The 21,675-nt window shown below is 39.8% G+C and overlaps 1 protein-coding gene across 4 annotated transcripts in view; it reads right to left on the bottom strand.

The window, feature by feature from the left end:
• Positions 1-21,675, bottom strand: part of FGFR2 (fibroblast growth factor receptor 2) — a 212,059-nt gene that overhangs the window by 18,349 nt on the left and 172,035 nt on the right. For all 4 annotated transcript variants that reach the window (XM_084846048.1, XM_084846046.1, XM_084846045.1 and 1 more), the window contains 4 exons: positions 11,591-11,742; positions 7,083-7,204; positions 5,078-5,188; positions 3,158-3,348 (listed from right to left, as the gene is read on the bottom strand). In XM_084846048.1, coding sequence (XP_084702174.1) covers positions 3,158-3,348; positions 5,078-5,188; positions 7,083-7,204; positions 11,591-11,742 — 576 coding nt within the window. The remainder of the gene's footprint in view (positions 1-3,157; positions 3,349-5,077; positions 5,189-7,082; positions 7,205-11,590; positions 11,743-21,675) is intronic.

The raw sequence follows: 21,675 nt of genomic DNA, 5'->3' as shown, positions 1-21,675 counted from the left end.
GCCGTCAGACCTTTCAGTATGCAGCAAAAGTTTCTGATAAGCCTCTGCTTCCTTAGGGGAAAAATGGTCAGCGTCTTATTCAGGACCCTCTCAGCCAGAGGACACATCCCTTCCATATTCCTCTGACTCAGAAGATGAGTCCCCAGCAGCACCTCCATCTTGCCCGACTTTCAGAATTCTAAAATCGGATGAGGGATCTTTAACAGTCCAGTCAGCTTTCTGAAGACAGTGGGGAGCTATCCAGACTACAGGTCTTGTTTGCCTGCATAGGTTTCAGTTGTCCTTAACTCTCCGCTGAAACAACTTCCTTGTATAGTTGTCCTAATAGGAAAGAGTTTTTGCCAGTAAGGATCACTTGGAGCTGTCCAAGGTACTGTTTTAATTGGCCCTCCGTGTAAGAGGGCTACTGTCTTGACTTTGCATGCTGTGTTACGTACCTTTACCAGACTTTACCTACATGAGCTGATCTTGCCTGCCAGGATTTGACTTTGCCTACCTTCACCAGATTTTAATTGCCTTGCTCTGACTCCATCAGATACTACAAGCTTCCCCTGTGAGCCTCAGGTTCCCCTTCACCAATAAGGGTGCAGGCTCCATTCTCTCCTTCTGTTACTGCTCAGCAATGGCACCTTTAGTGCCCCCTGCCCCAGCCCACATATGCACAGCTTTCTGTCATACTCATGGCTTTCTATACCTAGGTGAATGCTACATCTGACAATCCAAAGGCTACATTCTCCGCATAAAAACATCCACAGCAGCTTTGGGCAACATGTGGTCAGGAAGAACCGTTTAGGCACACTGATCAATGTTCACTAGATTAGGACAGAACTGTTTCACAGAACTTCTAAAAATTATAAACATTTGGGTTGATGCCCATTATTTTAAGATTTAAAAAGCATCCAAAATGGTATTTTTGTTGTTTTGTTTTTACCTGCCTGGAAATTCAGATAGAGTCCATAATACTGGAAAATGTCATTGCTTCTAATGTAACAAGCAACACATCATTGGAGTGCTGATGACCAATTACTACACAATTTGTGAGGTAAGTTACTTGGTAGTAGATTCTTTCCTCCACCTTATTGCTCCCAACTCCCCTGTCCCTCCTTCCCCCATGATGATATTGTGGTCAGGTCAACAGCAAAGCCAATTATGTTTCACCAAACTCAGCACTAGCAAAGCTGTCCTTGCACCTCCACCATCATTCTTATTCAGAAAAATGTAAGGTTTACTTAATTATAACTTAAGACAATGTGTAGTGATAGAGGAAACTAGCAAATGGGTCTCTGCGGAGTGAATATTGAAATTATGTTGTTTCAGCTAGTTTTCTCAGCAGGCAAATATTTTAAGTGGAGACAAATGACTGATTTGTTCACAGAACATTGCCCCTTCTTCTTTTCACCGGTTATCTAATGCTAGCATATATAATTCCCTTGAAGGCTCTAGGGAAAGGAATGCCCCCCGCTCTCTTTCATATTCAGTACGTTAGCAGTATGTTGTGGACTTAGTTTAATAAGCAAAATCTCAAGGTTACGTTTTTGTTGCCTGCTTGGCTAAACAGCTTGCAGTTTATCCACATTAGTTTTGAATTTATGAATCCCTAAGTTCATTTTGTAATATTATTTTCTGAAGAATTATTTTTTCCCTGACTCCACCTTTAACAGAAACCTTAATAAGCATAACCCAGAGTTTGATTACCCATGCATATATTTGTTACCAACTAAATCTGGAGTGCTTTACTGGAACCTTTATGAACAATTCTGCTAGTAAAAATACTTATTAATATAATATTAATATTTTAAAAACTGACAACACCATTCAAAGAGATTAGCTGAAAACTTCCAAGTAGGGGTGGACAAGTTGTTCACCACTATGGGCTACTAACATTTTTATTTTTACTTTTTGCACCCATGATGAACGTAATTTGCAAAATATTTTTATGAACATGATTGCTGCCAGCCACATCTGGAAATGTTCTGCAATTCCAGATGAATCAAGGTAGACACTGGCTCCTGCCTAGCATTTTCAAACGTGTGAAAATGTCCTTCTCCCCAACTAAGATCTTCTAAGCAGTTAGCTTGATCAATATTCCTCCACTTACTATTTTCAAATGTTCAGACACCATGACACAGTTCCATAAAATCAAGAGGTGAGCTTAAGAACAATAAGATTCAAAAACCATGCAAATATTTTTCAGATGCCTTGTTGCCCCGACAGTCATGCAATCACATTTTATCCTGCAATTATGAAGATCATACAGTTGCTTTATTATGGCCATTATTATCCATCCTTTTTATATTACTGATACTGAGGCTGGTTATGTCAACACAATGGCTTGGATACTGAGCTTCCCTTTGGGAGTGTTCTGCTGGCAGGAGAGAGAGAAGGCAATTTTTGCCAATTCCTCCTTCCCTTGGCGGTCCCCAGCATCACCTCCAACACAGTTCCAGAAGATCCCCCAATCCTCCAGAGAAGAGTTCTGCTCATGGGAATGTAAGATCTAAGGCAATATATAAAAGGTGGTGAGATATGCCTATCTGCCCAATAGCATACCTGTACAATCTCTGGGCCTGCCAAATGCCCATATGTTCAATGGAACACAGGAATAGGCCAATACACATAGAACTCAATGTGTGTTGATCAAATCTGCAAATTCTTTAACCCTCAGTTTTATGGATTAAACATGCATTACACACATTGGACCCTGTGCATGAAGGCCTATTGTACCAGTAGAGAAATGGAGCAAATGTGATCCAACTCCACCACACTTAGGCTCTACCACTGGCCCACTTTTCAGTGAGAAAAGTACTTTAAAAATTCTCCATCCCAGTCCAGTGGGCTACAGGTAAAGTTCTCAAGTTTAATGAGGGCTCTCCCATTCAGTTCAACAGAGGGAGCAGATCCACACACGCAATCCTTTGCACACTTCCATTGAAATAAATGAGGATACCTACATACGTTAATGTTCCTAATGCCACACCACGTAGCAGCAGGGATGCTGATCTCATTCTTCAGATTTAATAACACTATTGTGAGATGCAAAAAAGAGCCCACACGGCAGCATAAAACTGTTTTGGCCGTCTTTAGCAGCCTTCAAGTTAAACATTGCTAATATCAGCATTAAAAAGTGAAAGAAAATATTTTAATAGCTTTGGCTTACTTTTTGTGATGCTAAATATTCCATGCCTCTTGCCAGTTGGTATGTACATGAGACTAAATCTTTGAATGTCATCTGCTCTTCGGGTACCCGGTTAATATCAAATGAATATTCCATTCCTGGTGGCCGCCGTGCTCGCAGGTACTCTCGCAAATTCCCTTTCGAAGCATATTCAACGAGCACATATAGTGGCCCTTCAAAGTAAGCACATACACAGAATGAGAAGTGGGACAAAAAATGTTCAGTGCCATTGACCCATAAAAGTACAGTCAACCCCACATTTTCAGATTCATGGGAGACCTAAAAATATTACTACTCATTATTTATTTAGATTATAAGTTCAGCCTAATACAAGTAACAAATTTAATGGCAAACAAAAGCCTCAGTGCACTTCTTTAACACATACAATTCTGCTCAGTTGCCTTCATATGTGCGCGCGTGCATGCACACACACATTTTCCATATACTTATGTACATACCTGCCTACCCATCCACCCACTCCCAGTGAACATATCGAAGAACACCAAGCAGACTAGGTGATCCTCATCACACAATGAGCCTGTTTGCACATCATGAAAATCCACTGTGGGTTAATTTACCTGCAGGGCTTGTCACACAGTGGCCAACTTTTCTAAAATGCAAGCCCCAGTGGGGGGTGTTGCAGCTTGTTGTGCCGTGTGAACCCAGGTAGGGTGGGTTGTTGGCATGGTTGTTTTAGGGTTGTAGGTAGTTTGTTAACCATACCAACTACCCACCCTGACCGGGTTTGCACAACCACTGCAGCTTGCATATAAGAAATGTCAGCCAGCATGGAGTAACAAGCCCCAGTGGGAAATTAACCCATGGTGGCTTGTTGTGATGTGTGAACCAAGTCTTTACTTTTACATTTATAGTTAGTTAGAGCTCCAATCTTAATGAAATGTGGGGGGAAAGTCCAGTCTTTCCATTCTTTAACCACAGTGAAAGGGGCATTTGATATTAAAAAATATCAAGATAATAAAAAAGTAACAGGAAGCAAAAGTGTGTGTTTACTATTCCTGCATCTCTAGCTCTATTCATGCATTATAAAAACTGGAAAACTCACCATGCAAGTGGGCCTACATTGGGTAGCTCCGCCCCCAGATGTGACGTACATTACATAGTTCTGCCCCTAATGTCTGTGCATACAGAGCAAAAATCTGTGAGGGGGGGGACCTCCACATGAGTTGCAGTGTCCTGGCTCACTTGGAAGCCTACAGACCTTCGTGCTGTATGTACAGATGTTAGTGGCAGGACTACATAATGTGTGTCAAATCGGGGCCGGGGGGGGGTCCCTGGTACAGCCCCACTTCCTGCTCACCTGGTGAGTTTTCCAGTTTTAATAACATGTGAATAGGATTTTGTCTTATGTGAAATACATCTTTTGTTCTCCCACCACAAGGAATCGTACTATCTCCTCTGAAGGGGCTACTCATGCATATTCACGCCATAGAATCAGATTAATATTTCACCCAGAGACCTCCTTCCCACTGAGTTCTCCTGCCCCACTGTTTTTTCCTGCAGAAGAAATCAGTAGGGAAACATGCAAGGAGGACAGAATGAACTAAATAATATTAAGCCATCCAACTTTGGAGTGAAGGGAAGTACAGTGTAAAAGCACAGAAACCGGCAGAGAGATATGACAATCTGCCGAATAAGGATAGCAATTCTGCACCAAAGTCTGTGATGCAGAAAATGCTGACCATTGCTTTTATATTTCACTTCTTTAAGCCCAGAATGCTACTTCCTGGAGTTCTTCAAACAGGACTCCCACCTGCCCCTCTCCACTGCATCTTACAATGTCATTTTCATTTCACTTGCACAGAGTTAATAGCTACCATACATTACATAATGAAACGGCATTATTTCATCGCCTCCAGTTTGCAAAATCAAAATGACACTCACCATCCTGTGTACATGCCCCAAGGAGATTGATGATATTTTTGTGCTTTCCAATCATTTTCATCATCTCCATCTCGGACACCAGGTCAGACAGGTCTTTTTCTGTAGCATCATCTGCACAAGACAGAACAAGTTCCACAGCAGTTTTAACTAATGTACCAGCCCAACTAACTTTTCTTCATTAACTGCTGCATTGATTCACTATAGATTATCCAACTGGTATGATGTCATTTAAAGACCAATATATTATGGAAATAAAATGCAGGCTTCTAGGTCTGAACAGCACTTCCCTGTAAGCGTGGTTCTCAGGCCAGCTCCAAAATAAACTATTTTCTCTTTTGTTGTCTCAGGTGTGTGCTCTGCTTCTTTCCAGTTAACCTCCATGGGGAAGTTGGGGAGGAAATCAACAAGGATAAAAACAAAAATGAAGAAAAACACAGGGCGGTATCCTATCTGCTACTACCACTAATGTAAATTGCGTTGCGCTAGCATAAGTGACCACTAGTACAACACCAATAGCATTTGCCACCAGGACAGCTTTCCTTGGAAGAATCCATGAACTGACTGGAGTCCCTCCTTCAGAATGGATATCATAAATTATTATAAAGTTTCATCTGTCTGTCTGCAAATATACAATCACAAATCCCCCTAAATACGCAGATCCGGATCTGCTCATATATGTAACAGTATTTCCTTCCCCATGCAAGGCAGATGGATGGTTGCGCTAATATGTGATCATGACTATCAGTGGTCCAGCATTCCAGTCTACTGGATGAGGGTGTTTCCTCTCTCCCTTTTGAATAGAGGAGATCCAGAAGGGGAAACTATATGAATGTTTCAACATAGCTCACTAATAACTGGGTTTCTACAAATCTCAACAAATTATTAATTATGGTACTTCATGGTGTAAGATACAAATTTACAATTGCAGGATAAAACTCAAACTGGTTTTCAAAAGAAAATAGGTACTGCTTATTTCAAATCAAACTATTGGGAGGGGGAAATCACCTCCTTTAACTTTATTTCCTCTTCTCTGTGCCTAGAATGCAAACGCCCCAGGTGAGAACAACGTATCACAGAATTATTAGCAAGAGATCCATTTGATTTATCTTCTGTGTTTCCAGCGTCCAAGGATCTGTATTTCTAAATTATACTATTACTGTGATATTGCACTAAATAATAAGACTAATTCCATAACTAGTGATTTACATGTAGCACTCATCCTAGATGGTCGTTTTCTTATAAACAAGAAACTTATGAACTTAGCATGGTAGCTGCTTTTCTCTGGCCAAAAGGCACTGGAAGAATAACCACTGGGCAGAATCCAATGCTGCCCATGCGTTAGTGGAGCTGGCCTTATGTGAGCTCTGCTGATCTGTCCCCTTCCAGAAATGAGCATTTCTGCTCATTTCAGGTTGCCCTGGAAGTGCTAAATCGCCATTCCGCAAGGGGAGGGAACCACTTGCAGAACAGAATTGGCAGGGCTGACCACACAAGAGCAGTGTTGGATTCTGCCCTATGTTTGTTGACAATGGCTGCCATTATTCAGATAAAATTGTAAACATGCATTTTTAAAAAACAATTAAGGTCCCATCACCATCATATTTGTGCATATTTTGTTTTATAAACTTTTGGTCTCTCTTTCTCTCTTTTCAAATGTGTTAGAAGAGACTGGATCAAGTCCAATAATTTATTTCCTAATGCAGTTATGCTACAAATGCCTTTGAGTAAGTTTTAATCAACCAAATGAGAGCATATAGTCTTCCCTGTGGACCAAATCAAGAGATGAGGAATAAACAATCATAACAGGACTTTGACTTGCTTGTAAATACCTGTTGCAAAAGATAAATAGGCTGTCAAAAGGACTGATTTAGACTGAAAACTGCTGAAGCCCAAGGTGAACTAAATGAACTCTGGCCTTCTATAGTTAGGGAGTCGGATGCCACAAGAGAAACATTCTTTGCAGAACCTGCCACCTCAACTCAGTCCTGCCTCTCCCCCATATTACCTTTCAACATTTTCACTGCAACAGTAACGGCTTCTTTTGGCCTGTCTTTGTCAATTCCCACTGCTTCCGCCATGACAACTTGACCAAAGCATCCTTCCCCAAGGGGCTTCCCCAGCGTCAACCTAAGGATGTAAATAGAGGATTAGCACACAGCATCTGAAGAGGGGATGAAGTCGGTGTAACACAAGAGCTAAAAATAAAGGTATCTTTCAGCAAACATTTTGACTAGGGCATTTGAGCTAACAAGGGTATTATAGTACATGCTGGAGTTTGTGCACACTCCTTCAGTCAGTCTTCTGAGGAAAAGTTCTGTGTGTAATTAATACTCTTCTGGCAAAACCTTCCATATACTGGCAGGAACGGGAATTTGATTTTATGGCTAGCTGGTAAGATGTATAGCATTCTCCAAATGCAATATGTTAGTCAAAGAAATCACACCATGTAACATTCAAGTTTCTTAAAGTTACCCTGAAATTTTTAATACCTTGCTCTGAAGCTCGGTTATTGCTCCTCACCCCACCCCCCAACAACTCCTTTTCCAGCTGGGCCACAAAGTGACCAAAAAGTTTATTTATTTGTGTTTGTTTGGCTTTAGCTCTTCTTTTATTAACTGAAAGTTAGCATTATTTATTAGGGTGACAACAACACCCTTTCAAGGGATCTTTGAAATATAAACAGGATAGAAGATATTAAGACAGGGCTTTTTAAAAAGTTACTTTTGAATTAATTGTATGACTTAGAAAGAGTGGCCCTGCTTTGCTTAAGACACTAAAAGAAATATTCAGGGTTCCTATTCAGAGTCCTATTCCACAGACATTTCAGGGTTCTATCTATCTATTTATTTATTTATTTATTTATTTATTTTATTGCATTTATACCCCGCCTTTTTTCCTCTTGCAAGGAACCCAAGGCAGCTTACATTATCCTCCTCTTCTCCATTTTATCCTCACAACAACAACCCTGTGAGGTAGGTTGGGCTGAGAGTCTGTGACTGGCCCAAAGTCATCCAGTGAGCTTCCATGGCCGAATGGGGACTAGAACCCGGATCTCCCAGCTCCCAGTCCATCACTCTGACCACTACTCAGGATCAATACCCACAAAAAGCTGAATAAGACTAATGAACAGACAAAGCTTCACATGAGGAGGGGCTGCCCATTTCCTGTTAATTTTGCAGAATGCTCCATAAGAGAGCATCACAGAGCATGTGCGGAGTATTTTTCCTCACTGCTAAGTAACCACAACCAGCCTCATATTTGCATTTGCAACGAGGGCTTCTGTAGCTGTGATAATACAAGACTGTTTATTCTCAACAAATTTGTAGATAAAGACATGCTTACGGAAGGTATCTTCATGTTAAAGGCATGAGGATCTGCTCACCTTCTTAATAATGATGGTTAAAGAGCTTCTTCTATGAGTATGTCTCTGAAATCAAGGCAGAAAACTTTTACTGATACAATTAAGCACCATTTTTGAAGAGGGTTTGTGACTTTTTACTGCCGTGACTTTGGAGATGTGTTCATAGAAGTTCCTTGGCCATCGATATTGTGAAGGTGAGCAAATCCAACTGTCATATTTAACTGTAAAGGACACCTTTCCTGGAACAATAATTTAATCTTGAAATGTGTCAGAAATAAAGGATACTGTTTTTCATATGCAGCTTTGTTGTTTTTTCCTTACATATTTTTTGCCGCTTTTTGATTACTATTGTTGTTTCAGTCTTCCACAACAGACAGCGACTGTGAGTAACAATCTCAGATTAGGAATTAAGCACAGACGAGATGTTGAATTAATAGGAGTGCTTACTACCTACATCATCCACTAGCTGTATTAATGTGCCTCATATAAGAATAGTGCACTGTGTTCTCTCCTGGAGAAAATTAAGTGGGCTTGGCAAAATGCCACGATTAAAAATCAAATGGGATGAGTTTAAATAGAGACTTTTAATTGGAAAAAGCTTTCCATTTAATCATGCTAATGTGAATATATACATTGGGTTATATCTGTTATGAAAAGTGCATGCTACTTTGACAATACACAAAGACTAAAGGGTAGTATGTTTTGTGCTGAGATCATGCTGCATTTTCTCTGAAACTAAAATTTAATTTAAGGTCTTGGCAGAAAGCAAACATTTGCATTGGAAAATGGTTAATTTATGTGTTCTTGTGCTTCTAGTATGAGCATAACAATCCTGTCATTGTGCGCCTGCGGCCCCCCAATCTAATAAACTGCTCTTAAAGAGCCTTCTTTCATTACAAACCCGCTCCACCCACATTTATGCCGAATGCTGTTTTCAAATGTTTAATGCTCTAAGATTTTCCGCATTAATGTTTCCCCTAAGGGAAAGGCTGACAGAATCAAGTATACAGACCCCCACTGTTGACTAGAATCTTGCAGGTGGCAAGTGACATGTATGGCACCACCTTTCATCCACATAATTAAGAATATTTCCAGAAATGCACATACAAGGCTTTTTAATTATCATTTTTTATAAATACCACAACTCAATTTTCAAAACAACTGTTTTGAAGTTTTCAAAAATGTAGAGCAGATTCTAAATCTAAGGATTTTCTGCACATTAAATACTGCTAGGATAAATTCTGTTTTCAATGTGCGTCCTGTTTCACTGTAGGGGTATTGCAATCCTAACACATTCCATGTGTGGAAAACCAGTATCAGCACATGGTGTCAGTGGGAGAAGCTGCATTCATGTGGTCTGAAAACCCCTCCAGGACATCGTAAGTTACTTCTATCGATACAGACTTTTTAGTCCTTGTAGTAGCATCCCCAAAGCTGGATGCAGTACATACACTCAGCTGGATCGCTACACATTTTAAACAACACAGGCAAGGGTTTACATGTGCCACTGTGCACTGAAAGGTTTATGAGAACAAGGTTGTGTGTGCAATAAAAGTTGTGCTACACCATTTCAAACCAAAGTATGCAGTGTTATTAAGAAGAGATTTATTTAGTTAGTTACTTCTGTGTATTAAAATATCCTATCAGAAATAGCTGTAGGACAGGCTAGAATGTATATCCACTCAGTAGGAAAAGACAATAATTCTTAGTAAGCCCAAAGTGGTGCTGCATAAATTCTGCTCAGAATATTAGTAGCTATTAATTATTCAAAATGAACTCTGATTGCATTGTAGCACCAGGAAGTCAGCTGGACTATAGACTCCAGTTGAACCCCTCTATCCTGAGAACCCAGGAGCACTGCAAGGCTGCATGAACACTTCAGTCTTTAAGAAAATATTTATGCATATAGTGCTTCATGCTTAGGTATAATTACTTGAAAGTTGTATTTTCATATATATGGATTTCACATGTATTCACTGATATGGATATATACAAATCTCTTTCTCTCTGTATTTCTTTTTATATTTTGGGGGGTGAGTTATAGATGATAGATAGAAAAAATTATGATAGATAGATAGATAGATGATAGGCAGCCTAATGAGGATTCTACATGTTCAGGTGCATGAAATTTTGCACACATTACCACATTTCTGGATGTAATTTGTTATCCCTGGGCATGGAAAGTGTATGCACACCCAATGCAGCAGCTTTGTATGTGGAATCACTTTGTCACCACTGGACCAAGCAATAATCTATCAGTGCATTACCATTTCCCAAATCTAAAGTGTTACGCCTCTGCAACCAGTCAGGGAACCAAGAGCTACTCTCTTGCCTCTCAGAAAGAACATCATAGCAAAGACCAACCTGATCTCATCTATCAGCCAGAGAGGTAGCAGCTGGGGAACCTACTTTCCCCTCCTTACTTCCACTGCTTGCTTTCCTCTTCCCTCCCCACTCTGCTTTTGTATTATGTCTACTAAAATGTGAACTTTCAAACAGAGACTGTCATACATTTTAATTTCTGCATAGTCATTATAAAATCTTAGGTGCTTTATAAGATAATTGGTTGTTTTGTTCCCTGGCATGATATAGCCTGATACATATGAGAACCTCAAAATATCAATTTTTATTCTTAAAATAAAAGAAACAAGTTTTTAGTCTTGCAGTCTGTAACATCAAACTAAAATCAATGCAAGGAATTGGAAACTGTGTTGGTCAGTTTCTGTGAATGAAATTTAATCTTCCTCTATGCTATTTCTCAACTGAACAAAGATTGTTACTCTTTTAAAATTGAAAAAACCTTTTGTTGAAAAATCAAAATGAGATTGTTATTCAAACAGGACAAAAAAGAAAACTTACTCCTCCCTTAAGCCATTTTCACATTTTTTGCTAACTAATTATTCAAACAGATAAACAGGCAGGAATCTGAAAATTAAAAAGATGTCTCAAAAATCATTTATCTGGGTAGTGAAGATTAGGAGAATTCTACCTTCTCGGAATAGAGAAATGTCTTAAATTTTGCTTTAGCATCTCCAAACACAAATGGTGTAAGTGGAGAGCACTGTAACTGGAAGAGTGCGGACAGGATGGATGGAGGTCTCCTTGTTCCACCAGAGCCACTGAAATGCTATTAATGGCAAGATTTCACTTACTTATCCCTTGCAAACTCCCATTTTGGATCTTCCGGTAATTCGTACTCTGAGACTCCTGCCAACATTGGAGCATCAGCATTGGAGGAGAGGCGAGTAGTTATCCTCACCAAAGGTGTGTTGGAGTTCATGGAGGAGCTAGAGTCTGCAGACACCTGTTATAAGAATACAACATGCAAAAAGAAGATGTAATCTTGGCCCGATTACTGCAAACTGGCAGTAGACAGCAAGCCAGCCAGCTCATAAATGATACTCAGCTTCTGAAATCCTTACTGATTCACTGAACACAGACATGAACATTGTGTTCTGGTAAGTGTCTCCTTACTTATAAAGTGCAGTCTTTCTCACACCCCAAATGATTGTTTAAAAGGTCTCTCTTTTTTGTTACCTTCCTCTTTTTTTTTTAATATAATGAAGTGCATTCAGACTGGATTTTTCAACCATCTATGTAGATTTTTATAATCTCAGTCAAATTCATTACATGCATTAGGACATACAGGGGACTTATCAAGATTTCGTTTATAGCAACAATAGTTCAAACAAAACAGAGTTGTTACTCTGTCACTATAAAACAGTTGAATCACTATCTATCCCAAAATGGTATTTCCACCACAATTTTACAAATATGGATGAATTTCTGAAAAGGGATCAGCATGTAAAGGCAGCTCTTGATGAAATATTTTTACTAAAAGGGTAATTTTGAAAAACAGAAAACAACCATTTTCAAAAACTAAAAAAATAGTGACCATTTCTAATTTCTTTCCTAAGAACATAGGTATCATTGAAAATTATTTTCCTATTTTATAGCAAACAATAAAACTATTCAGATCTGTATGTATTTATTTAGTCATATTTCAATCTACAAACTCAGAAAAACTTATAATACCTCTCTAAAACAAAGCCTGCCATGTCAAATCCTAAGCAAAATTAAAATCTCTACTACTGTGTATATCAAAATGGCAAGAATACAGTCTAAACAGAAAGTTATTATAAACATCTTGGAATATCCTTATCTGTGGGTTCTGTAGGGATGGCGTTTGACAACTATGTAGCAGACACCAACAAGATTTCTTTCTACATAATCACTGGTACCCACAGAGTGTTCTTAGTCAGTCAGTCTTAGATAATGTTTACTAACTGCAGTGTATCTGAACAAAATATGGGAAGGAAGGGAGAAATCTCTTTGGTAAGTGAGATCCAAACAGTTCAGAGCTTTATAGATTAAAAACTGCACTATGAATTATGTCTAGAAGATTACAAGAAATCACTGCATAATGTAGGGTATAATCCTATGCATAACATTGCACCCTTAGGGTACTTCTCAGGTCCAATTCAAACAGTACAGTGGCAAGGTGCTTGCTGTAAAAACCCCATTTCCATGGGGTCAAAATTCCGGGATGCTGTTGTAATACCAGAAATCGGCTTTCTCCAAGGGTCAGTAGTATCACACAGTAAGTCCCCATCCAGCTACTGTCTGCCAGACTGACATGGAGACTTACTGTGCAATCCCATCAACACCCATGGGATGTGACCACATATGTTATGACAGCTTTACGGCACATTGTGAAAGTTTTTTGGGCAGCAACCACCCCATTGCCATAACATTGGAATTTGGCCACAATGAGCCATGCCAGAAAGAAGCAAGCCATTATGTTCTGCACTAGTAGTAGCCTACAAAGGATCTTCAAGGATAAGCCACAAAGAGCACACTATAAGAGACACCATGCCTGAACCTGTATGAAATCATCAGATTCTTCTCATTAGATGAAGAAAGACAAAAAGTTTTCCCTTTCACCATTGCAACATAACATTCCATGAGGAGAATCCAATGAGGTGCTTACACCTCTACTGATGTTCTTATGCCAGACCAACTATGTTGCACAAGCGGCCCCCATCATTTGCACAATAGAGATTTAGTGCTTACATGGCAAGTTGAAATGAGTGGAAATAGTCACTTCTGGAAGGAGGCACGTTGGCAGAGTTAACATAAGGGAGCTCCACTGACCTGCATCCTTCCAGAAATGGGTGTTTCTGCTCATTTCACGGCTTCCCCTAGGAAATGCTAAATCTTCCCTGCATAAGAAGTGGGTCCCACTTGTGCAACAAAATTGGCAGGACCCACGGCTTGCAGAAAGGAATCACCGTGGAGAAAAGGAATCAGCGAGGGCATTGTGAGACTAGGAATTGCATTTTGGGTGTCACATTTGATTTTATGCATTATCATGTATATATCAGTTAGGTATCCATAGTATGTATTAGATTTTAGGTAAATGGGTTCCTGTAATATGAATGATGGTGGATTCCACAAGACTGTGAACTATGGAATATTGGGGGTCTCAGAAATCATGCCATAAACACTTCTGAAAACTGTGTAAAGAGGCCTTTACATTCTGAAGCCAGCAATCACTGTGTCAGCAATTAACGCATCCTGTAGAACAACAGGTTGAAATACCCCTTGTAACAGCCTTGTAACAATTAGGCTAAGGTCAGCTCACCCAGAGACACTGCACCCTCAGTAATAAGACTGAGTTCTAATGTTCTATATATTTTAAATTGTTTTATTGTGTGTTGTTTGGTTTTAGTTTTTGTGAACCGCCCAGAGAGCTTCGGCTATTGGGCGGTATAGAAATAAATTAAATAAATAAATAAATAAATAAATAAGACAGTCTCTTGACTTGTGAGTTGACAGTCAAACATCTCTGTAGTAATGCAGTGACTTTGGATTAATGGATACGTGTTAATGGTCAAACATCTGTGAGGTTATGCAGGGACTTTGAACTAATGGATATAAAAGTGGGCCTCAGAATAGCCCCAGTCAGCATTCTCAACACATCAGGAGGGTGTGCACCTTGAGACCCCATAATCTCCACAGCAAAGTCTCGCTGAATAGGGTAAGCCTTCCATTGAAGTGAGTGGTATGATTAGACGGACCAAATTCAATTTATATATGTTACCTGATATCTGTGATGTGACATGCAAATTCTCTATATGCTACTAATGCATCAGTAAAGCAGTGTAAAGTTAGAACACCTCTTGTGTCCAGCCTCATTACTCCAATGCTTTTTTAGATCCCAGGTCTGATGGGGACTGATCACCCTACGTCAGACAGATTTGGTCACAGTTAATTGGTGGAGAATGCGGGCATGAATCTCTTGCCTTTCGTGTTGGGTTGCCCTTATGTATTCCCACATGGCTTTGTCTCCTTCAAATACCCATCCTTCTTTGAAAACTGTGACCCACATCATAGGTTGCCCAAAAAGTACTTGGTAGGGTATGTACTCTGTCTGCAAGTGGTTTGAGGTACGTAGGGCTGCCAAAATGGTGGGGAACTTTTTGGCCCAATGAGTCTCGTGTCCCAAGCACACTTTTTAAAAAGCTCCTTGTATTGGTCTGATTCATTCTTTCTCCTGCTCCTGAACTTTGGGGTCAGTAGGATATATGCAGTTTCTGTTTGACTCCCAAGCCCGCACACAGCAGATTCAGTTTCTGACACAAAAGCACTTCCCCTATCTGAACTTAGGTACTGGGGTACAAAATACCTCCTGGTACACTTCTTTACCATGATAGCACCACCAGAGTTCTGAGTTGGGAATGCTTCTACCTCTCTGAAAAGATGGTGATGATCACTAGAAGATATTGATATCCCTCTTTAGTGCACGACAGTTTGTTTATATAATCCATTTGTAATTATCTCCAAGGCCCTTTTGCCCTCTGCCCCATCTATTATTTTTTTGTTCTGTAGCACACAAGGTAGACAATTTTGTACTATTTGCCTTATTATTCTGCATTGTCCTTTCCATTGCTTGATCTGACAGACTTTCCTATATGTTTCTTCTTCTCCTTGATGAGCCCATTCATGCACTGTTTTAATTACCTGCTCTTTTTCTCCATTAGTGACTTTAAATACTAACCAAATACTTTGGTTAATATCCTCTTTTGACAAGAGCATCTGCCCTTTCGTTCAACCCCCAAATCCCATTTTCTTTACCTGTTTGAGCTTCTACCCATGCCATTTTTAACCTAGGTCCCAATTGTTAGGCATGCAGCATGGTATTCCTTTTTTTTTTTTTTTAGAAAGTTGAATCCACCCAAGACTGTTCTCAATTGCTTAACATTTTGAGGGGAGATCATGGTGCATAGAGTTCCACCATCCTCCCATCTTGTTCCAAACTATGCATAAAAACTTAACCATGGGTTGGAGCAAATGGGCTTTATCCAAATTCATTTTGAATTCTGTGCCTGTTATGAGCTTTAAGACTTCTAGGGTCATATCTTTTACTTTCTCCTTACTGTTACCATAAATTAGGATGTCATCCATGTAAGAATTTACTTGCCTCCTGATGTGGAGAGGCAATTTATCCAACAAAGCCACTACATGTTGGTGGGCTATGGCTGGGGTATTATCCAGTCCCACTGAGATCCAGGTAAAACAATACTAGCGACCTCAAAATATGAATGCAAACCTTGTTTTGGAGGCTTCAGTCAAGGGTATAGCAAAGAAACAATTCGCTAAATCTATGATTGAATACCACTTGGCATATGACTGAATATAGAGAAGCACCTCTGGCATACTTGCTACCACTCGTTACATGGCCATGGTCTTTTTATTGCTATGCCATAGGTCTATCGTAAGTCTAATAAGCTTTTCCCCACCCTCCATTCATCACAGGCCAAAAGAAGCTATCAAATGCCCTTTGATTGGTCCACCTTTTGCCTACTCCATTTGCTAATCTGTATGCTTTGCTTGGGGACCGCGGTGGCTTAGTGGTTAAGACGCTGAACTGCAGACTGGAAGGTCGGCAGGTCAGCAGTTCGAGACCCGAGTGCTGCGTGACGGAGTGAGCTCCCGTCTTCAGTCCCAGCTTCTGCCAACCTAGCAGTTCGAAAGCAAGAAATTGCAAGTAGATAAATAGGTACCGCTTCGGCGGTAAAGGTAGCAGCGTTCCGTGCACCTCGGTGTTCAGTCATGCCGGCCACATGACCACGGAAGCGTCTTCGGACAGCGCTGGCTCTTCGGCTTAGAAACGGGGATGAGCACCGCACCCTAGAGTCGGACACGACTGGTTGGGGACACCTTTACCTTTTTATGCTTTGCTTCCAAAATTGCAAGAGTTACACCAGGATGTGCATGCTACCACCATTGTGGAGATACAATGTCAGTAAAAAGCTTTTGTTGTAGCTTTTCAGACCGCACAACTTTGTCAGGCAGGAGATGTGCTCTGCTATGTCACTAACGAAACCGAGAGCATGGTGATGATGTTGTTATGGTCATAATCAACAAAGGACTGAAATCTCAATTCATAACCCCACCTAAATGGTCTTGCAGCACCTTCCTAGGAATCCTTATGAGATTGATGAAACACTGTATATGAATCAAGAACCAAAGGATTTATTTCCTTTCAGTATTTGTAATTGTCTTTCTCTGTATCTTTATTTCCTGCACATATTATAGTTTAATGGTACCTATGTTGTATGACTATGTACCAAGAGAAGGAATGTGAGACTAGGAATGGTGCTTTGGGTGTCACATTTGATTTTATGTATTATCACGTATATATCAGTTAGGTATCCATTGTATGTCTTAGATTTTAGGAAAATGGGTTCCTGTAGTATGAATGATGGTGGCTTCCAGCAAGGCTGCGAACTGTGGAGTACTGGGGGGTCTCCGAAATTATGCCATAAGCATGTCTGAAATCTGGGTGAAGAGGCCTTTACATTCTGAAGCCAGCAATCACTGTGTCAGCAGTTACAGCATCCCGTAGCACACCAGCTCAAAATAGCCTTTGTAACATCCTGTGGAGTAACAAGTAGGCTGTGGGCAGCTCACCCAGGGTCATTGCAATAAGACAGTCTTTTGACTTGTGAGTCAATGGTCAAATGTCTGTGAGGTAATGCACAGTTTGGACTACTGGATATGAAAGTGGGCCTAGGAATAGCCGCAGTTGGAGTTCTCAATACATCAGGGAGATGCGCACCTTGAGACCCCATAATCTCCGGAGCAAAGTCTCACTAAGTAGGGTAAGCCTTCCATTGATGTGAGTGCTAAGTATGATTAGACAGGAACCAAATTCCATTCAGGTATCTGTAATGTGAGGTGTAAATTCTCTATATGCTATTAATGCAATTAGTAAAGCAATGTAAAGTTAGAAGAGAGGTTGTGTGCAGCCTCATTACTCCAAAGATTTTTTTAGATCCAGGTCTGATGGGGACTGACCACCCTGTATCAGATAGATTTAGTTATAGCGTAAGCACCCCATTGGATTCTGCCCCATGAGTAGCAATAGGTCCAGCAATACCCCAACCAAGTCTGAAACCTGAGGGAACATGAGAGATGCTGAATGGTTTTTATAATGATGTCTCAATTTCCCACACCCATCCACGTTCTAGGTTTCAAGTACTGATCATTGTTTCAGTTTTGTTTGGATACAGCTTCAGCTGGGTAACTCACTCTTACCGTGGCAGCATTCTGAAAAGGGCAGGGGGGGGGGATCCCACAGAAAATGTGATATAAAGTCCAGAAACTGAACTGGCCTTGCCATACTTACCAGTCAACAAAAACTGGACAAAAGAAACTTGTTTTCATAAACACTGTTGGAATAAGACCAAACAATAATACCACCTACTACACAAAAGTACCATTTCATGAAACATAACCTTGATGTTGATAATTCTTAAATGAATAGGGTTTTTTCCCCATCTACCTTTTTCTTCCAGGTGTTGAAGCTTTGCAGCCCACAGCCCTACTATCTTGCTAGAAGGGTAGATGGAAGCTCTCATGCCAAACGTTTCCTTTATCACTTGATAAGAAGTACTTGGAGATCAGATGATTACCTCCCAACCCAAACTAGATACTGCACTTATTTTAACATGGACCCTGACAATGATCACAATAATCTTACATACTATTAGAAATTCATATGCAAGCTATTTTGTCACTTTTTAAAAACATCTTGTATAGCTTGTTCCGAACAAGCTTTGAGCTTGTTCCAAACACTGTAATAATAGATGAAGACATGTTCAATAAAACTGTGATACATACCCAAAAGGAAAATTTCCCCACCCCTTAGAGATATTATTGAAATCCTCTATTCATTGTGACTTAGAGACTGGTAACCTGGCACAATATTGATTTTTGCGTGGCTGCAATTATGTGCCAAAAACCAATCTCGCCTGAATTCAAACATTTACAGCCTAAGTAAACATGATACTACAATGGAGAGCATAACATTGCCTGAAAACATTTACTCCTTTATAACATCAGTATGAGTACATGACTGACTCTGAGCAGTTATTCCACATTTTTCATTTTTTTTAATTCATTTTTTGAATTCCTGCTCTGTGTTTTTTTAGGAAGCTAAGCACAGAAGACTATGAGCAAAACTGCTTTTATCTTTCCATTTAATTTAATCATTTTCTTTCTGTTTTAAACTGTTCTGAGATCTCACCATGAAGTGCTGAGAAAATGAGCAGATTATGCTGGAAACTGGCGGTGAGATGCAAGCCAAACATAGTCCCCCAGATCCCAGTGTAAACTCTTATGAGAAAGGAGAGGACAGAGCAGGACAGAAATTGTAGTCTGCTGTTATTACTAAGCTACAATGACTGCTAAAAAAAATGAGGAAATTGTATGGGAATTTTTAATAGGAATCTAAGCCTGGCAAAAATTGACTATAGCACTAACTTGGCCAAAATCAGCCCAACCCAGCTCTTTGTCAACAGGCAGTTTGGACTGCTATAGAATGATGTTAGACATCTTGCTGAAAGCCAGATATCATTTTTGAGCGTACCAAACTATGAGCATTTCAAAGCAAACAGAGATTCCTTACGAGATTACTTCATGCATATTGGAAAATAATCTGAAAGTTGTTCATTTCACCACTCAGATATGAATTTACCAACACTTATCTCAGAAGTTCTATCATTAGTTTTCCTTGACAGGGAAAGGTAGTTTAGTTTCATCCAGAAAAGCCTGTTTAAACTTAGAATAAATTATATGTACGTAGCTGCACTGTGTTACAAGCAATAATGTTATAGGAAAACTTGGAAGAAACGCTTTCCCAATTCCATTATGTGTGTGGAAGCAAATCCTGCCTGTTTTGTTCACACAGTAACTGTATCATCATCCAAGTCTGTCTAAATATAATACACAAGACTATGTACAAAAGATGAATCCATTCTATAGGAGCTATTTAGCATTAGCTTTAAAAAAAATGAAAAAGGAACAGGCCAGCCTTGCAGGTAATGTATTCTTGATTGATTCATTGGAGCAGAGGACAGTATTATGGTAGCTGAAGGACTATAAAAGCCTCTCCATAGGAAAAAAAAGAGTTTAGCAGTACAAGTTGGCCCAGGGTAGAAGAAGGCCTTCTGGGGCCAGCCCACACTGTTCTTCCACTGAGAAATAGAAAGAAAAATCCCTCTGAATGTCTTAGGCATTTTCATTTTCTATAGCATTTCATTTTACACTGATTATTTCTTATTCCCATTACAGCACCTTTCTCCAACCAGGTCTCCCATATAACTTTTGGACTTCAGCTCCCATCATCTCTAGTGAGCATGACAAATGGTCAGGAATCCTGAATGTTGTAGTCCAAAATATGTGAAGGCCACCAGGTTTGGGGAAGGCTGCCTTAGGGCACAATCCTATGCATGTTTAGACAGAAAAAGTCCTACAACTCCCACTATTCCCCAGTCAGCATGGCTGGCCAGTGTATGCTGGGAGTTGTAGGACTATTTTCTGTCTAAACATGCATAGGATTGCACTCTTAAGAGTATTATGTGTACAAACAGAGTTTAAGTCATGTAATATAGGACTTCCTTCCCTTCTTCTATGATATTTACATTTTATGTAAAGTGTGCATCCTTTTATGTGTGGACATCGATATCTTTTCTCAAAGATACTGTCAACCTCTTGTATAACTGGCAACTTTCCTGAGAAGTTCTCCATATGCTGAGAACATAGAAAACATCTGCTCCAATGATATGACCTGTTCCTTTGGGCTTTATATAGTAGAATAGTGTAAAAAGTAGGGGCAGAGGGAGCCCTTAGTTAAAGAAATGTGAATGGCATTTTCTATGGCAAAACCTTGGAGAAGGTTTTTACATGTAACTTGTGAAAAAAATGCACCTGGGAGAAATGTTCTTAGCAGATCCTCTGCTTGATTTAGACATGCTCTGTTGGTTTCTCTATGGCTTCCAAGTCACCAGCAGTTCTCGTAAATGGCTTGAGAAAAAAATTGTTCTAATCTGAGGTTGGTACATGGTTACTCTAAGTTCAGACACTGAGAACCACTGTGGTGTAGTGGTTAGAGTGTCGGACTAGGCCCTAGGAGGTCCAGATTCTACTCCCTACTCAGCCATGACAGTCAGTGATTTTGGACAAGTCACTGACTCACAGGGTTGTTGTGAGGATAAAATAGATAGAAGGAGAATCATGTAAGCCGCCTTGGGATCCTTGGAGGGAAAAAAGCAGAATATAAATATTATCATCACCATCACCATTATAATTATCTTATTATTTTCCATTTGTATCTCACTTTTTGACCAATTGTCCTCAAAGCAGCTAACCAACAATTATAAATAATAAAATTACAACAGAAATAAAACAATAATGCAAATTCTCCAGCAAAAGCACCAGCCATAACCATATAAAACAAGGGGGAGGGAGAAATCAGGAGACATAATTAATTAATGGGACAGCAGCAGATAACATAAAAGTGCTAAATCATGAAGGTTTTAACTGCTCTCTTAAAAGGGCCAGTGGTATGGATCTTGATAGTTTCCCTCAGGAGAGAATTCCACAAGCTATGGTAGGCTACCAGAGAAAAGGCAACACCCTTGGCTCTCACGCTGGTGGAATATGTCTCAATTCCAGGTGTGCATGGGTATGGAGGAGTCATATAGTAGATGTCCTTCAGATAATTTCAGATCTGACTTGAAATAATGATATGAAGCAGAAAATACATGTCCAATAGCCCAAATATAATATCAAGTTTTTAATCTCAGAATTCATTACGGAATCTTGCTTTCTGATTCCCCATCAGCTGGTTCTAAATGAGGCTTTTACTGTGCAAATATCCTGTCCCAAA

Source organism: Heloderma suspectum, chromosome 3 (assembly GCF_057233095.1).
Source record: "Heloderma suspectum isolate Gila_16-S chromosome 3, 16-S_ref, whole genome shotgun sequence".
In the NCBI taxonomy this organism is placed as follows: domain Eukaryota; kingdom Metazoa; phylum Chordata; class Lepidosauria; order Squamata; family Helodermatidae; genus Heloderma; species Heloderma suspectum.
This window is presented reverse-complemented; position numbering and strand designations above follow the sequence as displayed.